Below are 22,769 nucleotides of genomic sequence, written 5' to 3' on the forward strand. Positions count from 1 at the left end.
TGTTGTTTTTGAAAGCTCTCTCTTAATTTTATAATACTCCTCAATAATTTTAAATAACAAAATATACTCATTCAAAATATCTTTTAAATTTAAATCTGCGTTATTAAGGAATTTGTTTAGAGGATTGATATGACTGTTTCAAGACCTGCAAATATTATTTCATGTGAACATTTAATTTGGCAAATTTTGATAAAAATTTAGTAAAAATCTTAGAAGTTATTTACAAAGTTTGCTGTTTTATAAAATAAGGCTCTTAATTTCATCATACTTATCACATTATATTCTAAATAAAAAATATGCTGTAAGAGAAATCCTTTAAATTTTAGATTTCCTCAATACACACTTAGAATACAACTTTAGGGGGTTGATATATCTTATTGAAACTAATTTTCTCTCATATGAAAATGAACTTGAGATAATTGATTATGATTCTTGAAAAGCTGATTCTCAAAATATGGAATTGAAACTAATTTTCTCTCATATGAAAATGAATTTGAGATAATTGATTATGATTCTTGAAAAGCAGGGCTTCTCAAAATATGGGTCGCGACCCTAAATGAGGTCGCGCGAGAAAATTATGGGATCGCAAGAAATTTTCATGTCAAATATTTATCATTTTATAACATCATGTCAAATATTCATCATTTTATAACATCATGTCTTGATTCTTGTATGTTCTCAATAAATTTTCAAACTATATATTTTCATATGTATATGTTTATGTATATTGTTACCAAATAAATAAATCATTAAAAAATATCAATTTATTTTTTGATATGTGTGGTGTCGTCAAGAAACTCCCAATCGTAAGGGCGCATCCATTAATCACGTGAGGTTTTTAGGGGGAGGGGGGGTTTAACAAAAAATCACAAAAAATCACGTGGGGGAGGGAGGGGTATAGTAAAGATCACGTGTATTTACTTTTTAACTGATTTTTTAAAAAAATTCAAATATTTTCAAAAAAAATCAAAAATTTTACAGTTTTATCACGTAACCAAAAATACATGTGATGTTTGGTGGGGGAGGGGGGGCAAATTTTGAATATCACCGTGTATCACCAAGAAAGAGGGGGGGTTCAAAAATCATTAAAAATTCGCTCACGTGATTAATGGACGCCCCCTAAGTGGAGTCGCCAAAAAACTGGCAATCGTAAATGGGGTCGCGAAGGACAAAGTTTAAGAATCCCTGATTTAAAGTAATCTTTAGAAAACCCGTCAAATATTAATTAAATCCAACAATTACAAGAGTTTCTACTTGTTATTACACGTTTCTACCTTCTCATAAGGTTCAGTGTTCTATTCCGGTCATCGTTCAATATTTTCCGGTCGTTGATCAAAGTGTCCTTACTGAAATCTCGACTGGCTTTGTTTCTAGCAATTGCTCATTAAAAATAATTAGTCATATGTTTTAATGAACGTTGCCCATATTGGATATGGTATAATTACTCTATTGCGACTATTGTTGTATTTAGAAAAAATCTCACGTACGTTTTACGCTATCATAAATAATCATATATGTAATAAATATTGGAGCGATCAGAAGAGCTATAATTATCACGCGATCATAAACGTGGAAAATGATTTAAAGTGCCGTTAAATGGCTGTTTTAACTGTATATTAGTTATACTAAATGATAATGAAAATGCTTATTAACTTCCCGTAGGGTAAGTTATTGTGATCGCCCAAAAATCGAACGTGAAAATTTTTGCACTTCTTCACGTTTTAAAGATTTCCGAATATTTTGGCATACCTCAGAAAAAATGGATGTGTATATGTATGTGTGGATACAATTTTTCGTACACGTTTTCGGGCACACGGATCAACCGATTTGAATGATTCGATTCTTATTGATAAGGAGATGTGCTGCTAAGTTTTTGGCAAAGACAGGTCCAGCCGTTTCGAAGATACGGAGCAAAGAGTGCAGAAAATAGAAAACGAGTTTTTGAGAGAACGGAGCATCGAATTTGAATTATCTGAAAAACATTCATTTCATAATGATGTGGAGAAGTGGTGATTAGTTTTTGGCAAACGCTGGTCCATCCCTTTCAGAGATACTGAGCTAAATGTGCAAAAAAATTGCACTTTTGAGAGATTTAAGCATCAGATGTGATGATTCAAGAAACTTTCTGCTTGTGTTGACGAAACGATTGCTTTTGGGAAAAGATTTCCACAAAGTTTTTTTTAATATAAAAAATAATTAGAATTTTGATTTTAATTCTAGCTAAAGTTCTAAAGCTTACTTATATACTTCAAATAAATAATTTTAACTTTGCAATTCAGTTTATATAATTCTTATAATTATTATAAAACTGTCTTAATTTTAAATTCGATTAATTAAGTTTTGTTTATTACTTTTCTATAAACATATATAAGTTACAGTATTTATAATAATCTATTTGAAAACATTTAATATTCCTCGAATATTTCATTACGGTACGGGAAGTTCCAGCAATTTGCCTTAAAGCACGATGCCATACACCACTAGTTAGATATTATGAAAATGAAAAGTTCGTGGAGTCAAATTGACTCATATAGAAAATTTTGAGAAAAACAAAATCGGTGATTTTGTATATCTTACACCTTTGAAAGAACTAATCATTTTGAAATACTTAGAAAAATGTATGCAAATAAGAATGCAATTATATTTAATTTGTTCCACATTTACTCATAACATCTTGTATTGATTTATGAAATTCCAAGTGTGTATATTCATCAAATAAGCACACACTTCCTAAAGTTGAAAAAATGTGCTATTTCAATTTGCATAGAATTTATTCTTTAATATTGTTTATTGGGAGTTTTAAAATGTTACTTTTAAATGGATTTAGTCCAGATAATACCAAATATTCATGAAAATTCTCAAGTAAACCCCTTTTTTTGTAAAAAATCGAGCATGTATATGTAGATCCAACTAACCAAAATTAATTCTTAATATTGTAAGGATCTCTATGCTAAAAATCTTAGTAAATGTATTTTCCTATAGAAAACACGTTGTAATTAAGCATCTACAAAAAACTAATTGTATTTTATTTATTGGATTAATTGTTCGGAGAAGGAACGAACCAATTTATTGAAAAATCCAGAATATCTATAAAATACACCTATAAAATTTATTTAGATATACATATTATTATTGTAGCTAATTTTTTGTTGTTGCAAATTTACATATTGTTCCTAACTCTTAGAGTAACAAACTGTAATATAGAAAGCAGTTGAAATTTAATATTATTTATATTGCTTTTGAACAGCATTCAAAATTATTGGTATTTTATTAACTGTTGTGATGATTATTTATTTAATATTTTTGTTTATTGGATTAATTGTTTGGTAAAGAAACATTAAAAAGAAAAATACAAGAGTTATATCCTAAAATCCGGTTTTTATATTAAGAACTTTGCGAAAAACAGGTGTTTTATTAAGCCCAACACACCTGTCATGATAACACACCACCACCTGGGATACTTCATATGTATACATAAGTAAAACTTTTACTTACGTAATATAATTTTTCTTTATAATTTATTAATTTACAGCAGGGTATTAAGTGAAAATAGGTAAAGAAATACGGAATCAACAGCGGCATCCGAGTGGAAAGGGTTAAGCCTTGATTAAAAGTATCTTTATGTTAAAAGGATATATGAAAGTATTATACAGTATAATTTCTATGAACTAATACCCTATCGAACAATAGGAATAATAATATAAGAAAGATATGAATAAAAAAATTAGTTTAATTGAATTCAATTAGTTTACATCACAGGTTCCCAAACTTGTTTGTGTCGTGGACCCCTTAGACTTTGCCATGGACCCCTATTTAGCCAATATTGATTTTTTTATAACTTTGTAATTGTACTAATGTTTAGCATTAAACATTTGAAGAAAATATACTAATCCAAGTCAAATGATTTACTAATAGACTTATAATAAAATGGATATTAACAAGGTTTGTTGTGATCCATCATTCCTTTTTGTTGACATGGACCCCTTGAAAGTTGTCATGGACCATATAGACCACTTTGGGAATCACTGGTTTACATAATCAGAATATTAAGAGTAAATTTAATAGAAAGTGTTAAAAAATTTAATATAAAAAGGAATGCGATAAAGACCATTGGATAAAGTATCGAACTTTATTTTTATAATAAAAAAATATATGAAAATATTTAATAGTGCAATTTCTATAAACTAATATTCTATCAGAGCTTGGGTTTTATTAGAACAATAATCTAAAAAAATATAAATAAAAAAATTTATTGAATTCAGTTAGTTTACATGATCATTTACATAATTGAAAAAATAATTGTTAGTTTACTGCCAGATAATATATAATTATATCATAAAGTTAATAATATAATTCTATAACAAATTAATCTTGATCAATTATCGCAGTTTTACAATGATGAAAATAAAAGAATAACAAATGTATTATGTAAACGAAAAATATGACTCAACGAGAAACTATTAGAGAAATAAAAACAATTAGAAATTAATAGAAATATGTATAACAATCACACACGTGTAGGCGAAAAAATAATTATAACACATTGAAACTATAACAATAAAAACATTTATAAAATAATGTAAATATTATATTATAAAATAGTTCTAACATTGTTGAAGACTGATTGTAAATAATTAATTCTTTGTTTATATAAGAAATTTTTATAAGCCTAAAACGCACATGAAGTTTATAAATAATACAAAATTCTCGACGAGTTATAAATCATTTCAATTTTTAAAAATTAACAATATTGCAAAATTAAATTGTCGCCGGTTTGTGACTAATTGTGAGAGAACGGATACAAGCAGTCGCTAATACGCTAATTTCGGAACGAGAGAATGATGAAATATTAAACTTATCCAACAAGGACTTCTGGTGATCCATTCTGATTCATAATATATGTATTGAAATTCTACATCTTACACAAAAATTTACATATAACGTTATTTCAAATTAAGTAAATTAATTATTTATCTGAATTGGCACAATGCGAAATACATTTAATAAAAAAACTAGTGGTGTATGGCATCGTACCTTAAAGCAAATTGCTGAGACTTCCCGCGCCCTAATTTGAATTTTTAGAAGCTTTATTTTTTTTGAATTTTTTGAAAATTGTTTGTTTTTTCAAAATTTTGAAATTTAATTTTTTTTAAAAAAAAAATTAACTTTAAATTTAAAAAAAGTGCATGAGTGCACATTGCAACGAGTCTTATTACATAGCGAATTAAAGCTTCAAAAAATGTTATTTGGCAAATAATATGTGATAAATGTTGTTCATTACTATCAATTTAATTTATAAACTGTGCTACTATAAATTTAACATTTTTTATATTTTTAAATATTTAACATAATACTTTAACTTTTAATAAAATTGACAGAAAATATTGGATTAAAAAAAAAAAAAAAAATTAAATTTATTTTAGGTTCCACTGAATTACGACTACAGCCAAAACCCATAGATATTAATTAGAATATTTTTTTTAAGAAATTAATGTATTTTATTGATATGTCACAAAATGTGTACGCATTATGTAAATCTCTATAAAATATCTGATAATTTGATGTACATATATCCAATAAACATTTTTGACCACCAAATGACATTTTTTTTTAACTTATTTTGATTGAGAGTCCATAACAGCTGGACCTGCCTTACCAAAAATTTAATCAGTTCTCCCTCTTGTCAATACAAGTAAAATTTTTGAATGCAATAAATTATTAAAATCGGGCACTCCGTTCTCTTGAAAACTGAGTTACCATTTTTGGCACTTTTTGTCCCATATCTTCGGAAGAGCTAGACCTGCCTTCGCCAAAACTAATCAGCACGTCTCCTTATCAATACGAATCGAATGTTTTTTCTAATTATTCAAGTCGGTTGATTCGTGTTCCCGAAATCGTTGAATTTGTATCCGCACACACGCACATACACATACATCAATTTTTTCTAAGGTATGCAGAAATGTTCAGAAACCTTTGAAACGTAAAGATATATAAAAAATTTCATTTTCGATTTTTTGCGATTACTATAACTTGCCCTACGGGAAGTTAATTATACAAAAAATTAAAAAAATATATTCAGTTTAGTTATTAATAAAAGTAGAGAAAAAAAACGCCTAAGACACTAAAAACTATCTTTAAACAAGAAAATATTATATGAATTAACTACAGCTGACTGACAAAATGAAAATTTTGGTGTTGTCCTTTATAAATTTTCATATTGTTAATATAGGCTAAATTAGGTAGAAAAATACTAGTCATTTTAAGAAGAAAACAATTTGCATATAGTGCACCAAAAAGCTTGATTTATTATTAACACTTAGAATTGAATAATTACCCATTTGCATCATTAGATAAAATTTCCTAGATTACATAATTTTCCTTTAACCATCGCTGAATGTTATATATTATACATTTAATTTTTTTTAAGATATTTTGAATATTCATATTTCCAAAAACAGATCATTTCACGTGTTCAAACAAAATTTTCAAAAAAAATCATTGCAAATAATATAGAAAAAAAAACAAATAGTTTCTGAGTAAACCTTCCCAATAGTCAAGCCTTTTACTATTACAAAAAAGATCAAAAGGGTTGCGCGACAGTCAGCTTGATATCAGACATCATTATATCAACTTCCCACTTGAGGTTATAATTCTCAAGTATAATCTGAAGTGAAAATCGCTTTTGGAGGTAGCTGCATAAAAAATATGAAGTCAAAAAATACTATCAAGTGTATTCATAATTTGTCACAACTTGAAGAGGACTACTGGATTTCCTTACAAAAACACAAGCCTAAGTGATTCAAAATATAATAAAAAAAAGTATTACGTTGTTGTTTACAAAAGAAAAAAATTACTAGTGAATTAATTGTGAGGTGCTTACAAGCATCCATATTTCAAATATTACCATACTGAAACCAAGTTTGATTCAAAATCTTTTAATATTTTCATACAATTTTACTACCTAAGTATGAAATTTAAAAAGTCCATGACCTGGTCCTTTTCTCATATTACCATGTGATTAATAATTACAATATTATGAATATTTACATGAATCTTATTATTAAAATACCTCAAGCTATACAAATTTCATAGTATCATAACAAGTTACTGGAATTACTGAAGCGTAAAATGCTAACAAGAAAAGATACTGTGAAATCTTTGTATAAAACTATTCAGTCGCTATCTTAACGGACACTTTGAATACTTAAAAGTTAAATGACGAGTCTCTGTATAGTTTTTTTTTAATTGCCTTTAAATTTCATCATCGAAATGTTGCGCAAATGTATAAAGCATATCAATTTAGTTAAGAGAGATACAATTCCATATGACTCACTTGGAAAACCTTTGAGGAGGTCTGTGTGGGGACAAACCAGATCACGTTTGAATTAAGGAAAAAACTAGCTGTAAGTGGAATTCTGTCTTAAGGCAATTAAGGCATCGTGCCTTAAGGCAAATTGCTGGAACTTCCCGTACCAAAAATTATTATTTTTTTAAAAACGATTAACATTTTTGAAAAAAATTTACTTTGAAAAAATAAGATTTTTGAGAAACTATAAATTGGACAAAAAATTACTTTTTTTTGAAAAATTTTTTTCTTTATTTTGACATATTGTGGAAGATCTGAACTTTTTTTTCAAAGCAATCGTACTGCTTTAACTGCATAGGGACAAAATATAAAGCGCGTAAGCGCCGCGTCACTGTCTAACGCATAAGCATTGGTACGGAACCCATAGGAATGTTAACAAAATTTATACTTATTGTTAAAATCTCTATAAAATATCTGATAATTTGATGTGCATATGTCTAATGATCATTTTTGACCGCCAAATGGCTCTTTTTTGCATTTGAGACGTGCTTATTAGTTTTTGGCAAAGGCAGGTCCAGCCGTTCCGAAGACACGGGACAAAAAGTGCCAAAAACGTAACTCAGTTTTTAATAGAACTGAGCGTCCGATTTTAATAATTCAAAAAACATTTAACTTGTATTGACAAGATGAACTGATTAAATTTTTGGGAAGGCAGGTCCAGCGGTTATGGACTATCAATAAAAATAATTTAAAAAATTGTCATTTGGCGATAAAAAATGTTAATTAGACATATGTATGTAAATTATCAGATATTTTATAGAGATTTTAATAATGTATACACATTTTGTGTAATTTTTTTGGGTTCGGTACCAAGATTTTTAATTACGGTACGGGAAGTTCCAGCAATTTACCTTAAGGCATGATGCTATGCAGCCCACTAGTTTTTTACTCATTTTATAATGGAGCTTACAAGAAAAAAATATTGTATCTCGATTGATACTTAAGAAATAAAAAAATATTTAAGAGTAAATAATCGTTTTAAATTGAAAGTATTTAATATTGCAATTAAAATATTTTAATATTGCAATTAAAATCGTTTAATATTTCAATAGTTGTTGTTATCGTAAACAAACAAACTGTGCATTTTTAGTAAATCATTTGATTAGAAATATATTTTCCGATACGAAAATGAGGTAATTGTTGTACAAAATAAATTTGATTTTTTCTAAAATATAATTTTAATTATTCTCTGAACTAATGCCCTGATGCCTTAGTAAACAATAATATTCTCATTGATTTACTATTTTTAATAAATGTAAATACTAGAAAATATTTTTTCTATATTTTAATTATAATAATATTTCTGAAGTAAATTAACGACCTTAAAGTTACTTAGAAACCGAGAAATAATAACGATAAACAATTACAATATTGAGACAATTTTTCTCCTAAATATGACCTGAAAAATATTCGGTCATGTTAAATTTTGTATACACGTTCAATGTATTTTTTTACAAATAAATTAAAAAATAACTTGTTAAGAGCATTAATTTCAATAATTTTGATAACCCTCACTTTTAATAATATATGATTGATATGAAGAGTTCAATAATATATGATTAACTTCATATTTCTTACTATTATTAAAGGTGAATTGGTAAGTGAAATATTAAGATAGTAATTAATGTTGTGTAACTATGAGTAAAATTTATAAAATTATATGTGTATAATCAAAAAATACTTAACGCTTTAATCACAAAAATACTTAATTATAGTTTAATTTAAATAATAATATTTAAATTACTCTCAAGCTTCTGCAATTATGACGAATATAAATCATTTATAAATCCAGAGTAACGAGTCATTGTACTGACATGCCGACTATTATTCAAATTTAAATTTGTTTTGTATATCTTATCAAATACTACACAGACGTTAAATATTATAATGAAACAATTAAATATAAAAAACAGAAAATGAAGATTATTTGCAATAAATTACTCATAAAATTTTTATTGAAGCTATAAATAAAACACTGATTGAAGTATTTGATAAGCTATGAAGAATAAATTTGTTCTAATCATTTTGGCACAACATGATTATTTTTCCGGGTTGATAAAGAGTTTATAAATACAACAATTTCCAAAAAAGTACCCCACAATAAGATTTTTTTGTATTAATAAAAAAAATTAGATTGTGATTGTAAATGACGACAAAAACAATATTGATAAATTAACTGGAATATAGTAACTTTTTTTTGTTACTTTTATTCAAAGGTAGTTTTAGAAATTTCCATACAATTTAGATATAGTTGTACACTATATAGGAAGTGTTGTATGCAAGTAAGATTTTGTAAGAAGTCTTTGCAAGAATACACAAATCAATATTTTACGTATAAACCAAAAATATTTAATTTTATTTATTCTAAGAATATTCAAGAATTCTCACTTTAATCTCAGTTTAGAATCATGCACAAAAGGTGCAACATACTACAAATAAAGTTTCAACACGTTCTGTGAACTCAACGAAAAGAACTCATTAATTACAATAAGTTCAAAATAAAATCAGCAAATCATAAATTACAATATGTTAATACTTCATTCGCTAATCCATTAAAGGTACCTGTCACACAAATTATCCTCAAAAAAAGCTAAAACATGTTCAGTTTATTTCATAAACATACAAAAGCAATATATGACAAGTAGCTGTACACATAAACATAGACTCACCTCATTTTATCACTTTAGAGTCCGTTTTGTATAAAAGATCACTTGAATTACATTTAAGTAACGTTTAAAATATATCACAACACAGATTATACTATAAAACTACTTATGTCTTAATTAAAATTATAATTCCTAGTGGTTAGCATACAACAATTGCGTGACTGCCAAAGGCAGAAGCGGCCATCTTCAGATTCATGACCAACCCTGAATTGAGCCAATGAGAAAAGACATGCGCGCAACATACTGCGCAGTAGATAATAGAGCGGGAGATTTGAATTTGTTTTCAAATTTAAGCATAATTTGAACTGAATGTGATTAATAACTTATATAATATGAATGATTTATAATACTAAAAACATCATTTAGATAAAAATATAACTTGAAATCAAAAGTTAAAAATAAAAATATAACTTGATATCAAATACTTGATAAAAATATTTATTTTTCTTTAAAGTTTAAGGCTGAATTACTATTAAAACTTTGGAAATAAAAATATTGTGTTTTCAAATGTTATTTTAATACTACTACATTATATTCAGTAAGCGTTGAATATATTAATTTTATACCTGTATTGAATTCAATCAATTAGTGCAAACAAAAAGATGAACTTGAATTCTTCATTGTCATCAAATCATGTTACATACTCAAAAAAAGTAGTCTTATACATTCAATAAAACTATGTTATCTTAGAAATAATTTTATTATATTGATTAATTCTTGATCTTCAAGTCTAAGAGTATTACAATATTATCAATTCTTTGAACTAAGCAAATTAGATGCAAGCAAACATTATTTGCTTTGCTTTGAACATAGTAAATATATTGCAAATAAAATAAGGAGCAATTATAATTATCACAAATCAGACCTAACTCAAAATATTATGTATTAGATTCAAATATTTAGATTTCTGAGTAATATGTAGTTATTTCACACCACACTTATAAATAACACACTTCTTTCTTTTCAATAAATTTAAATTTTGTGATTATGAATATATTATTATACACATTTCGTTCTTTTAAATAAATTTAAAGTTTGTGATTATAAATATATTATTATCCTAAAATATACAAGATCCAGTCTAATTGTACTATGATTATTTCTTCGAACATCAAACAGGTAAATATCTTAAATACTAATTGTAAGTAAGCATGAGAAGCAAAAACCAACAAATGTTTAATGTTTTTACAAAATAAAAAGCAAACTCACTGCTAAAATAAGATAGTAAAATAATATATAAATCAAGAAAGTTTAATTTCTTAATTATTTGTAAATATTGTGCATGAGAATAGTCATTTACATTTTCAGCCAATGTATTTATATACAATTTATTATTATGTCAAATAACAGATATGACAAATAAGTGTGTTTAATATCTGTTATTGCGATTGTGATATCCTTGCTGGTTATTACCTTGATTATAGGAATTTTTCTGTTGATAACCGCCACTTCGTCTAGAATTATTATATGACTGCTGATTGTCACTTTCATAATTGCTTTGATTGTAACTTCCTTGATTATGTTGACTATAGCCAGTAGAACTTCGATTATAGCTATTATCATTCCCCTTATTGTAGTTGTCGCCTTGGCTGTAACTTTTAGAGCTCTGGTTATAGCCACCTCCACCTCCTCTGTTGGAACTACCACCTTGGCTGTAACCACCACCTCCTTGGTTATAGCTGCTGCTTTGACTATAATTATCTTGGCTATGACCACCACCACGGTTGTAAGAACCTCCACTGCCACCTCCACGGTTACTAAAATATGAACATTGTCATTTACTCAAAAAATAACAAATAAATACATTGGGAATTCGAAACAACATATATTCATAAGAAAAGTAGTTTAAGAAAATTTTGTATGTACTTTACTGATATAATTGTTAATATCTTATATTACAGAATACACTGTACACTGTAAATTATATGGGATTAGGCAAAAATAATTAATGGATTTCTGACAACCATAGTTTCTAAATGGATGGGGGTAGAAAAATAAGCTAAAAAAAGATCGTACAATAACAGCCCTCAAACTATTTGTGTCTTAAAAAAGTGCTGAAAGCAGAAATGGCAAACACACCACCTTAAAATTTTTTCCACAAATAAATTTTAATATATTATTAACATTCAGCAATAACAAACTTTAGGCTAATATTGTCATTTAATATTTACAATTCTTGGAAATCAATCAATTTCTGCCAGACCCTTCAATTACTAATACTAATAATATTTAAATCAAAAAGCAGTAAATAATGAAATTGGGATTGCAGTAATAGCTTTCAAGTAGCCAAGCAATTCAAAAAGAATAATGTAAGTAAAAAATATCACTTTTTTAAATTCTAGTACATCCAAACCAAACTATCACATGATATGTAATGTATGCCGTACCAATAAAAAAGATTATTCCGTAGAAATAAAAAAAAAAGCGTTTTATTTACTACTTTTATAAAATTTAAAATTAAAGTAGCCTAAGTTACTCCCAATTACTTAAGCTTTCTGTCAATAAAACTGACAACAAAATCCGTACAGCCGTTTCGAAGTTTAGCCCAAATAGACAGGCAGATAGACAAAAATTTTAAACAATGTTAATTTGGTATATTTACACTATTTATATTCATATGCATGTGTTAGAAAACGCCTGTTTTAATATTCCAAAGAGTCAATCTAATTTTAAAGACAAGATTATATTAGAGATTCGCGATGAACTCTAATATATAATTGAAGTATTTATATGAAATAACACACAACATTATCAACATATATAAAGCTTGTTTGCAATACCATTTATGTAATATTTATATTCTATAATTTACATCTAGTATACTAAACACATTACATCTAAAATATTCATTACCTATAACCTCCACTCAAGTTAGACTGGTTGGATGACTGTTGGTTCCATTGTCCCTGCACTCTGCTTGTCCCTCCTCCTTGATTGCCACCAGCATATTGATTTTGTTGGAAACCACGATTTTGGCCCTGATTTTGTGAAAAACCACCTCTTCCACCTCCACCCTATTTCAAATAATAAATTTGTTATTTATTTATTTTAAATAATAATTTTTTGATATCCAATATTTAATAAAAAACAAAAAACAACAGTTTGTACTCTACAACAAAATAAATAAATTAGAATAACAATAATAAAATCTTTTATATATCTTACTTGTCCACCCCTACCACCTCCAAAGCCTCCTTGGGGTTGAGGAGCTCTCTCTTTTTGCCAAGAGGGCATTTCAGGTGGAGGAGGAGCATGTTCATCTGGACGTCCTCCTCTATCAGGAACCTACAAAATATTTATTTAAATTATAGAGTGTTTCCTACTATCAACCTTCAAACAAATTGAAATAAAATTAAAATTATAGAATGTATTAAATAACAATAAGTAATAAGGTACAATATCTGGGAGTTTATAAATTATTAATTTAAAAGTAATTAAATTTATCTATGGTTGATTGTTCTGATTGCATTCTATCAAGATTTGCAGTCTCTTTTGATAACAATATATAATAAAAATACATAATACAGATATTAAGGCAATAAAAGTAAAATGTCAATTTCAATATATCAAATATGCAATATGTAAGGTATAATGAAAAAATCTAATTATTTGACATATCCAATTTACACCATGAATGACTTCTATTAGAAAAATGTGATTCTGTTTTACTTTACAAAAAAAACACAGCTAAAAATTTGTAAACCTAATAAGAATAGATTCTATTAAATAAATACAGGCAATTCTATTAAATAAATTAGAACTTCAATATAATAGATCGATGCAAAAAATATTAGAAAAAAAACGTGAAAAAATGCAAACATTTTTACTTATTTAAATAAAATAATATAAAATTGAAATGTACTACTTACCCTGCCAATTATAACTTTTTGTATATCACATTTAGTATTCTTCCTAACATTAGCATTGCTTGTTTTCTCAAGAATAGCCAAATCATCTCTAGCAGCGAGAAGGTGACTGAGATTTACTTCAAAAGTATCTGTATCTATTGTATTTCTCTTGGTAGTGTATATTCTTGAAATATTATCTTCGTGACCAATTGTACGTTCAGACCACTAGACAAATGTAAATACACATATTTATTATAATATATATATATATATATATATATATATATATATATATATATATATATATATATATACAGTACAGGCCAAAAGTTTCCGGACACATGAAAAAATCTCATTTTCTGAGTTTTTAGCTATATTTTTCATATTAAAATAATTTTATTCAAGTTAGTTTTGTACATTCTACATAGTATTAATATTTAGTGACTGATTTGTAACCAATTTGTGAGAAATGATGGACTAATTAGCAATGAAAATGTTAAAATGTCACAGTCGATTTTCCTGAATATAACCACTCTTTGTTTTGATCACTGCAGCGCATATTTTTGGTAATCTTTTGACGAGTTTTTGCAATGTTTGCACAGATATGTTCTTCCAGAACTCGTTAAGGCAATTTCACAGGGCAGGGAGGCTGGTTGGATGCAAATCCTTCACGCGGCGTTTAAGCTCGTCCCACAACAGTTCTATTGGATTAAGATCCGGCGATTGTGCAGGCCACTCAAAAAACCACTTCTGCGAGCAGTAAATGAACCAAAGAGATTGCAATTTGCCAAAACCCACTTAAATTGGACCATCGATCAATGGAAATCAGTTTTATGGACGGATGAGTCAAAATTCGAACTTTTCGGAAATCATCGACGTAGGAAGGGTAATGAAAGACTTAATTCTAAGTGCATTTCGCAACAGGTGAAGCACGGTGGTGGTTCAGTGATGGCTTGGGGTTGTTTTAGATTCAATGGAGTCGGATTGCTTGTCAAAATAGATGGAACTTTAAAGAAAGAACAGTATCATAGCATACTTCAGCGATACGCCATTCAATCTGGTCTTAATTTAATTGGTCCAAAATTTATTTTTCAACAAGATAATGACCCTAAACACACTTCCTGACTCTGTGCCAATTATTTGAAGCGAAAACAAGACGAAAAAATACTTCAAATAATGGAGTGGCCTGTACAATCACCTAATTAAACGCCGCGTGAAGGATTTGCATCCTACCAGCCTCCTTGCCCCGTGGAATTGCCTTAACGAGTCCTGGAAGAACATACCTGCGCAAACATTGCAAAAACTCGTCAAAAGATTACCAAAAATATGCGCTGCAGTGATCAAAGCAAAGGGTGGTCATATTCAGGAAAATCGACTGCAGTGACATTTTAACATTTTCATTGCTAATTAGTCCATCATTTCTCACAAATTGGTTAAAAATCAGTCACTAAATATTAATACTACGTAGAATGTATAAAACTAACTTGAATAAAATTAGTTCTATATGAAAAATATAGCTAAAAACTCAGAAAATAAGATTTTTTTCATGTGTCCAGAAACTTTTGGCCTGTACTGTATATATATATATATATATATATATATATATATATATATATAATGTTTGCTGAAGTGCTTTCAGCCAAAAAACATATTGGAATATAAGAAAATAAAAATATGTATAAGAAGCTGAACTGAAGAAATAATTCATGTAAAATTAAAAAAGTTATAAAAGTTACAAAAGTATTAAGATGACTTAGAATTGAGAATAAAAAATTATACAATAATTTTCTAATATAGATAAGAAAATATTTTACTATGTTTTACTTTAAAATAAATTACTTATATCCATTATTAACCTTTAACCATTTATTTCCAAAATACATACCTGGAAAGATTGAACAGTAACATCAAGCCTAGTTAGCAACATACTTCTTCGCAATTTATATTCTTCTTCCAATTCTATCCGTAAATTTTCTAATTCATCCCACTGTTTTTGATTAAGAGGTTTATTTAACGGTAACAGCGATTTTCCAATACGTTTTGGCCCTATAATTATAATACATTCATATTCTTCATTAATGCCATGTAATGTTCCAAAAAACAGATAGATAAGATACACATTAATATATTCATATTCTTATAAATATAAATATAAAACATTTATCAAATCGAACATGTTTGTCTGAGATTTTCAAAAACTAACAAAATTTCATTAGACCATGCATATAAATAAGAAAGATGCTTATTATTTAGTCTATTATATATAATTTTTTTTTATAAAAATAAGTCTGAAAATTTGAATTATTACAATATATAATGATTTATGTAATTAATTAATGCCGTGTAATGTTTAAAAAAACAGATAGATAAGATACACATTAATATATTCATGTTCTTATAAATATAAATATAAAACATTTATCAAATCGAACATGTTTGTCTGAGATTTTTAACAACTAACAAAATTTCATTAGACCATGCATATAAATAAGAAAGATGCCTATTATTTAGTCTATTATATATAATTTTTTTTCATAAAAATAAGTTTGAAAATTTGAATTATTACAATATATAATGATTTATGTAATTAATTATTGCCGTGTAATGGTTAAAAAACAGATAGATAAGATACACATTAATATGTTCATGTTCTTATAAATATAAATATAAAACATTTATCAAATCGAACATGTTTGTCTGAGATTTTCAACAACTAACGAAATTTCATTAGACCATACATATAAATAAGAAAAATGCCTTTAGTCTATTATATATATAAAAAAAATTATAAAAATATGTCTGAAAATTTTAATTATTACAATATATAATGTATGTATAATAAAATTTATATAATTTACTTTTTAATAATTACCTGCTTGGTTCTTTACATCTTTCATTTTTGTTAATAATTTATCAAATAACATTCTAGTTGTTATATTATCTGGTGGCTTATTAAATCCCAAAGATATTAATATAGATTTTAATGTGTTTGCTGTGGTACTTTCTTGCTGTAATTATAAAAAAATAGTAATATAACTGTCAATTTTTATATGTATGTTAATATTGTTATTCTTATATACCAAATTTATTTGAGGTTTATCAGTAGGTTTATTGATTTCTTCTTTTCTAAAGCACATCAATTCAGATATCAAATAATCAATAAGTAATTTGCGGGCGTCCAAAGATTGTAAACGAGCAGACATAGGACCTAAGATATAAAACACAAAATTAACAAGATCACATGTAATGTGACTAATATTTAATGAAATTGGTTTAAAATTTATAGCACATAAAGGTTAAATTTAAAAAATATAAAATAGAATATTTTTCTACTTTTCACAACTACTTTTTAACACACTATAAGCAGGGCGAGTGAAAATAACCACCTCAAGGACTAGTGCTTACCAGTGGGCCTGGTATTTTTACCTTTTTGAATGTGAATAACTTTACATATTGCATATGAATATATGATGTTAAAAGACCTGGTTGGACCTGGTTAGTTTTTATTTAGATTCAATTCATTTAGTTCTTCATTGTTTGTTTTAGAATTTTAGTATTTAGTATATTTAGTATTTTTATAATTAGCAATATGCAAAATTTAGACATTTTGATAAATTTAATTTGGACAATTTAATGAATATCTAAAATTTACTAAAATCCCATAAGAGCTAATTATACACTTAGACATCAAAATTTAGAATAATTCTTAGTTAAAATGCAGACTTTAATTTTAATATTTTGCATCATATGTATTTAGAATTTTTTATATATGAACTTCATTATATAAATTTTAATTTTCTTTTCGGACATTATAATTTGTTTACATTAGTACAAACTAGATAAAATTTACTAAAATAATTGAAGAGGTTCTTATGGATTTCAGCAAAGTTAGATAAATCTCTTGTTAATTTCATGTTGTTTATTTCTTTCTAAGTAAACTTTTTTATAATCATAGCCTCTTCTCTTTACATTTCAATTAAATATGTAGAATTTAAATTCCACAGCGCATATTTCATTACAAAATTTTACACATATCAGTTTGGCCTGTTTAACCTCCCACTCATAGTGTGTTAATATTCATTTATAACAAATGTATTATTTTTCACACAACAATACTCATAAACTTACCACTAACTAAAAATTGATAAGGGCAGCTCAATTCTTTCAAGAAAGCACTAAGTTCCATCATGAACCCAGATGTATCAACCTCATTTTCAACCTCCTTACACTGTTCAACCTTTTCTTCAAGACCTCCTAAGATTTTAATTTCGTTCGATAACCAAGCTATTAAATTAACAAATGCTACGCTTTTCAATCCTGACTCTAACGCTGTACGCATTGCATTCTCCTCTGTCAAGTTACCTTGATACCTATAATAAAAAGAATAAAAATAAAATAATGAATTGGAATGGTATAAAGTAAAGGGTAATACACATTTCAGTTAAAACTTAACAGGTGTGTAGATTTACATGTTTACACTTAATGAAGCTGAATGTTTACATACACAAAAAATACTAAATACTTAAATGAATATTATTGCAAAATATTAAAAGAATTAATATAATTAATTCAATAGTTACAATGTTTCAAATGATAATAATCTGATTTTGATGAAAAATTCCTGGAAACCAGATGAGACAGAACAGATTTGAGCTTTGTTAAATATTAAGTAGTTTGAAAGTAGATATAAAACTAAGTTCAAATGAAAAACTGAATATATTATATAGAACATATTATATTATCTATTATTTATAAAAATAAAATTATATAAAACTAAATATTCTTTGCCAATGAATATACAATTTTGTTTCTGTAGCTAAATATATGTTATATCAGGCATAGCCCAAATTCTGTAAGTACATTAAATTTTTAAAATAGTTAATATTAAATAAAAAATATATTAAATATGAAAAATCAGAAACCATTGACTAAGTGAAACTTTAGTGTTCCATATAACACAAAGTCATAAGACATATTGATAATAATTTAGCACTACGAATATATACAAAATTAGTGTTTAAGAGCAAATTTTAAATGCCTACTTATACGCAAAGTTCAAAACTAAAAGTTTCGAGATTAAATAAGCAATAAATAACATTACTAGTTCATAAATAATGTTAGTAAAAATGTTATTTTGTGCTCTATTAGTGACACAAAAGTTCAATTTCAGATCATATGTAATTAATACTTAAATATTTCATATTGTCTATGTGACAGAAATTTTAGAACTGAAATTATGAAAAGTTTTCTACATGTTGAATAAAAAAATTAATGAACGTAGACTCAATAAACCAAATGATATCTGATTTAATGTTTTAAGTCTCTATATGGTTAACTCCGAGAAATATTTATCTAACAATAAGCAATTTTATTATATGGTGACAAAAAAGTTCTGCTCTAATATACAAGTAATTCATGCATAAAAATATTATATGATCTATATGATGGAACTTTTAAAATATTATATATGCCATTTTTCTATGTGACGAATAACATACTTAACAACTGTAAACCTAAAAGATAAAAAGAGTATTTATGTTAGTATTTAAAGTCATCATAGTTAAATCCAAAATATACTAATACAGGGAAATATTATCTTTTAGCAATATAGTAAGTAAACAACCAAAAAGTTGTAAACTAATGCATATGCAATCGAGTTTCAATTGTATCATAGAAAACTGTTTAATTAAAGTTATAAACAGCATGACTTCAATTATTATCATTACAATAAATTAGTTATAACCAAACAATATAAAATAGATCAAATATAACAATTTTTTAAAAAAAATCGGTAAACATACCCAATAACTTTGAGATTTTCAACCAAGATATTATAGTTTGCAACACCCATTTTGGATTATGGCACAAAAATATATTACTCGTTATAAAAATATCTATTATCAACAATTGAGAATTTTGTCTTAAATAATATGTATATCAAGTAAAAACTATTTGACCATAATATAACCAAATTTTGATTGACGTCGTTTTGTGCAAAAATAAATTAATTGTAAAACAAGCTAATATATATTTAGAAGTTCGTATTTTCAATCGTTTCGTTATATTACTTAATTTATTTTATAAATTGTTATACTCAAAATAATTAAATTTCACGAAAATTCTTTAAACGTCAGCCGGCTACTTGCGGACACGTTTGCTCGACTGATCTGACATCTATGCGGCTAAACAATGTACTAATATTAAAAAACACAGAAAAAGACCGCGAAAATAATAATTATTCAAAATTTCGGCTTTCAAAATGAGATAAAAATATTACACTATTACACGTTAGTTAAAATACCTGTTAAAATATTATTTTTGTTAAAACTAGTTGTAAGTGACATTTTGTCTTCATGCAAGTGGCATGAGTGGTAAATAATCAATCTAAAATGAATTGAAATTTACTTATTCACACTTATTCAGATTAGTTTTCAACTGTTTATTTCAAAAATGAAATCCAGATGCAAGCTAACTTACATTGTCTGTAATTGTATTAAACCAATTTATTTAGCACATTTCAGGTAATCAGTACGATTATGAGATGCTGGTTTAGGATAAATAAGAAAAAAAAACACGATTTTAGAGAAAAACTAGTGGGCTGCATGGCATCGTGCCTTAAGGCAAATTGCTGGAACTTTCCATACCGTAACAAAATGTTCGAGGAATGTTAAATATTTTCAAATAGATTATTATAAATACTGTAACGGCCCATACTATAACTAACTTACGGGAGGTTAAAAAAATCACGACTTTGAGGGAAAAAATATTTTCGAAATTTTATAAAAGGAATATTTTCTTTTTCTGATATCTGGAAAATTATAAAAACGTAAAAAAGTATAACGTTAGGAAAAATGGCATGAAAACCTACATTTTGATATGATTTTGATCATCCTACTTTTATACATATGTTTCATAATTTTCAAGATATTATGCAGTTGGTTTTAGTAAAAATCCTAAAATATGTTTTTCTTAAAATTATGTTTTGTTTCAAACTCTTTATATTGAAGACTATTTTAGACGAAATACAAATAATTTTAATTTTGTTGGAAATTTCTTTTAAACCAATAATTGATTTAAAAGAAAAAAACATAGCAGATGCATATTTTTTAACCCACACAAAAATGTTTATGATGTAAATATTGAATAATTAATAATAACTATACATAATAACTATTCTTAATACAAAAATAATTTTCCACAAAGAATTCCACTCAAAAACTTAATTCCTTATATAAAGACATGTGCATATATTAAATAATAGAAATAGTTATTCACCCCGAATGTTTCAGATTTTAATAATATTAAATAAAAAACATTAAATGCAAATCAATATAGGATTTTATAAAATTTGGATTAATACCCTAAGTAAAAGCATAGACTAAAATTATAAAAGACAATTAAAATTATTTGGATAACACTGTATGTACAATTTTTATTCTGGATGATGAATTTTTGAAATAACATTCGGTGATTATTTATTGTTTTTCATTTATAACAGTATAAATAAGTTATCCAATTCCATAACTAACTTTTACTAAGCAATATTAAATTCTTGAATTAATTAAAATTTAAACTTTATAAATTAATTAAATCTAATTATAATAAAGCTAATGACCATTTTTCTCTACCATATTTTCATTTATTGGCGTGTGGAGCTAAAATAGAATAATATGATTATTAAGATTCCAGACATTAAATCAAAATGTTTAATTTTGTTCTTACTGCTCTTGCTATATCTATCCAATCCAATGCTTGATCAAATGCATCATTTCTGCTTGGAACTTTATCCCAATTCCAGTAAGTGAATTTATCAAAAGTACCCTTCAAATGTAAATTTCTATCTGTATCTTCTGATAGAGTTTCATTTGATTCATTTAATATTATTCCCGTATATCCCGCAGGGACATCATATACTTTTCCTTGTAAAGGATATCCCCTAAATGAATTGTGTAACACTAAAAAACAATATTGATAATGATTGAAGGATAAAATTTATTATTATATGTGATTTGTATATATAAGTATAAATGCACACAAGTGTACAGACTAAATTATTATTTAACTATTGATCTAGTATGCTGTAGGTGTATCACCATTCAGCAAGTTAGCAAGTTCAAACAAGAAAAAATAATGCAAAATTAATTATGTTTTATAAAAACTAGAGAAGCAATACAATGAAATAAAATGAAACAAAATATAAAAATAAATAATATGTTCAAAAGAACCACATCATTCATACAATAATTAATAGTTACATATAACTAAGTTGCCACCTATTATATACTAGTATAGACATATTATAAAAGATAATAAAATCTTACCTTCAGTATCCTCGTCTTTGTCTATATAATTCTCAAAATATGTGCTTACATTTGCTTCTGCATCAGCTTTTATTTTACATGGTATATGATGTAACTTTGTGTCTTTTTCTTTAAGGGATTTTAGGTAGCTCGGTTCAATATTAATTCGTAACGTCATGATAATATAACTATTAATAACTTAATAAAATTTTGTAAATCCGTCAAGATGAACTTATGCTTATTTTAATTTTGCATCCAAATGTCATTTTTCCCGCTAAGATTATTTGACAACACAGATATTAGTGTGAACTTAGAAACATTTAATAATTGTGGCAAATTTAAATCTGATCCTGTTATATGAGGAGGTTTGTTAATAAAAATAAACCTGCACTAAACATATAAAAAAGACGCTGTAATTCAAAAAGATATTCATGTTTTTTCCAGAAATTCTTATTTGTTAATTGTATGATTTATTGACGTTTCAACTCATTTTGAAATGATTCTTGAAAAAAGTACATGGGTGGCAGTGTTTGTGCCAAAATTTGATTTTTTGCCAACGTTTTCTCAAAAACGACTGCACCGATCTAAA

At 26.5% G+C, this 22,769-nt stretch overlaps 3 protein-coding genes across 3 annotated transcripts in view; all 3 read right to left on the reverse strand.

The window, feature by feature from the left end:
- The window catches only part of LOC113382951 (protein enabled-like), a 150,036-nt gene extending 139,838 nt beyond the window's left edge, over positions 1-10,198 (reverse strand). Inside the window, 1 exon segment of the mRNA XM_026621206.1 lies at positions 10,036-10,198. Coding sequence (XP_026476991.1) covers positions 10,036-10,040 — 5 coding nt within the window. The 5' untranslated portion in view covers positions 10,041-10,198.
- A 1,182-nt stretch (positions 10,199-11,380) lies between these two features.
- Positions 11,381-19,923, reverse strand: LOC113382885 (protein FAM98B). The gene is made up of 9 exons (XM_026621132.1): positions 19,682-19,923; positions 18,009-18,250; positions 16,961-17,088; positions 16,753-16,888; positions 15,766-15,926; positions 13,902-14,105; positions 13,198-13,317; positions 12,886-13,046; positions 11,381-11,789 (listed from the first exon to the last, which is right to left on the reverse strand). Exons 1-9 carry the CDS (start codon positions 19,729-19,731, stop codon positions 11,402-11,404), a joined length of 1,590 nt encoding a protein of 529 aa, XP_026476917.1. The 5' UTR covers positions 19,732-19,923; the 3' UTR covers positions 11,381-11,401.
- Positions 19,924-21,505: 1,582 nt separating this feature from the next.
- Positions 21,506-22,422, reverse strand: LOC113383622 (the record flags this gene model as incomplete). Its single annotated transcript, XM_026621872.1, has 3 exons — positions 22,202-22,422; positions 21,603-21,835; positions 21,506-21,535 (listed from the first exon to the last, which is right to left on the reverse strand). Coding segments are annotated over exons 1-3 (420 nt in total), but the record flags the coding sequence as incomplete, so codon positions are not given.
- Between the last annotated feature and the right edge of the window lie 347 nt (positions 22,423-22,769).

This window comes from Ctenocephalides felis, unplaced genomic scaffold (assembly GCF_003426905.1).
Source record: "Ctenocephalides felis isolate EL2017-DRISC unplaced genomic scaffold, ASM342690v1 CF-g0.4_SCAFFOLD_03570, whole genome shotgun sequence".
Lineage (NCBI taxonomy): Eukaryota > Metazoa > Arthropoda > Insecta > Siphonaptera > Pulicidae > Ctenocephalides > Ctenocephalides felis.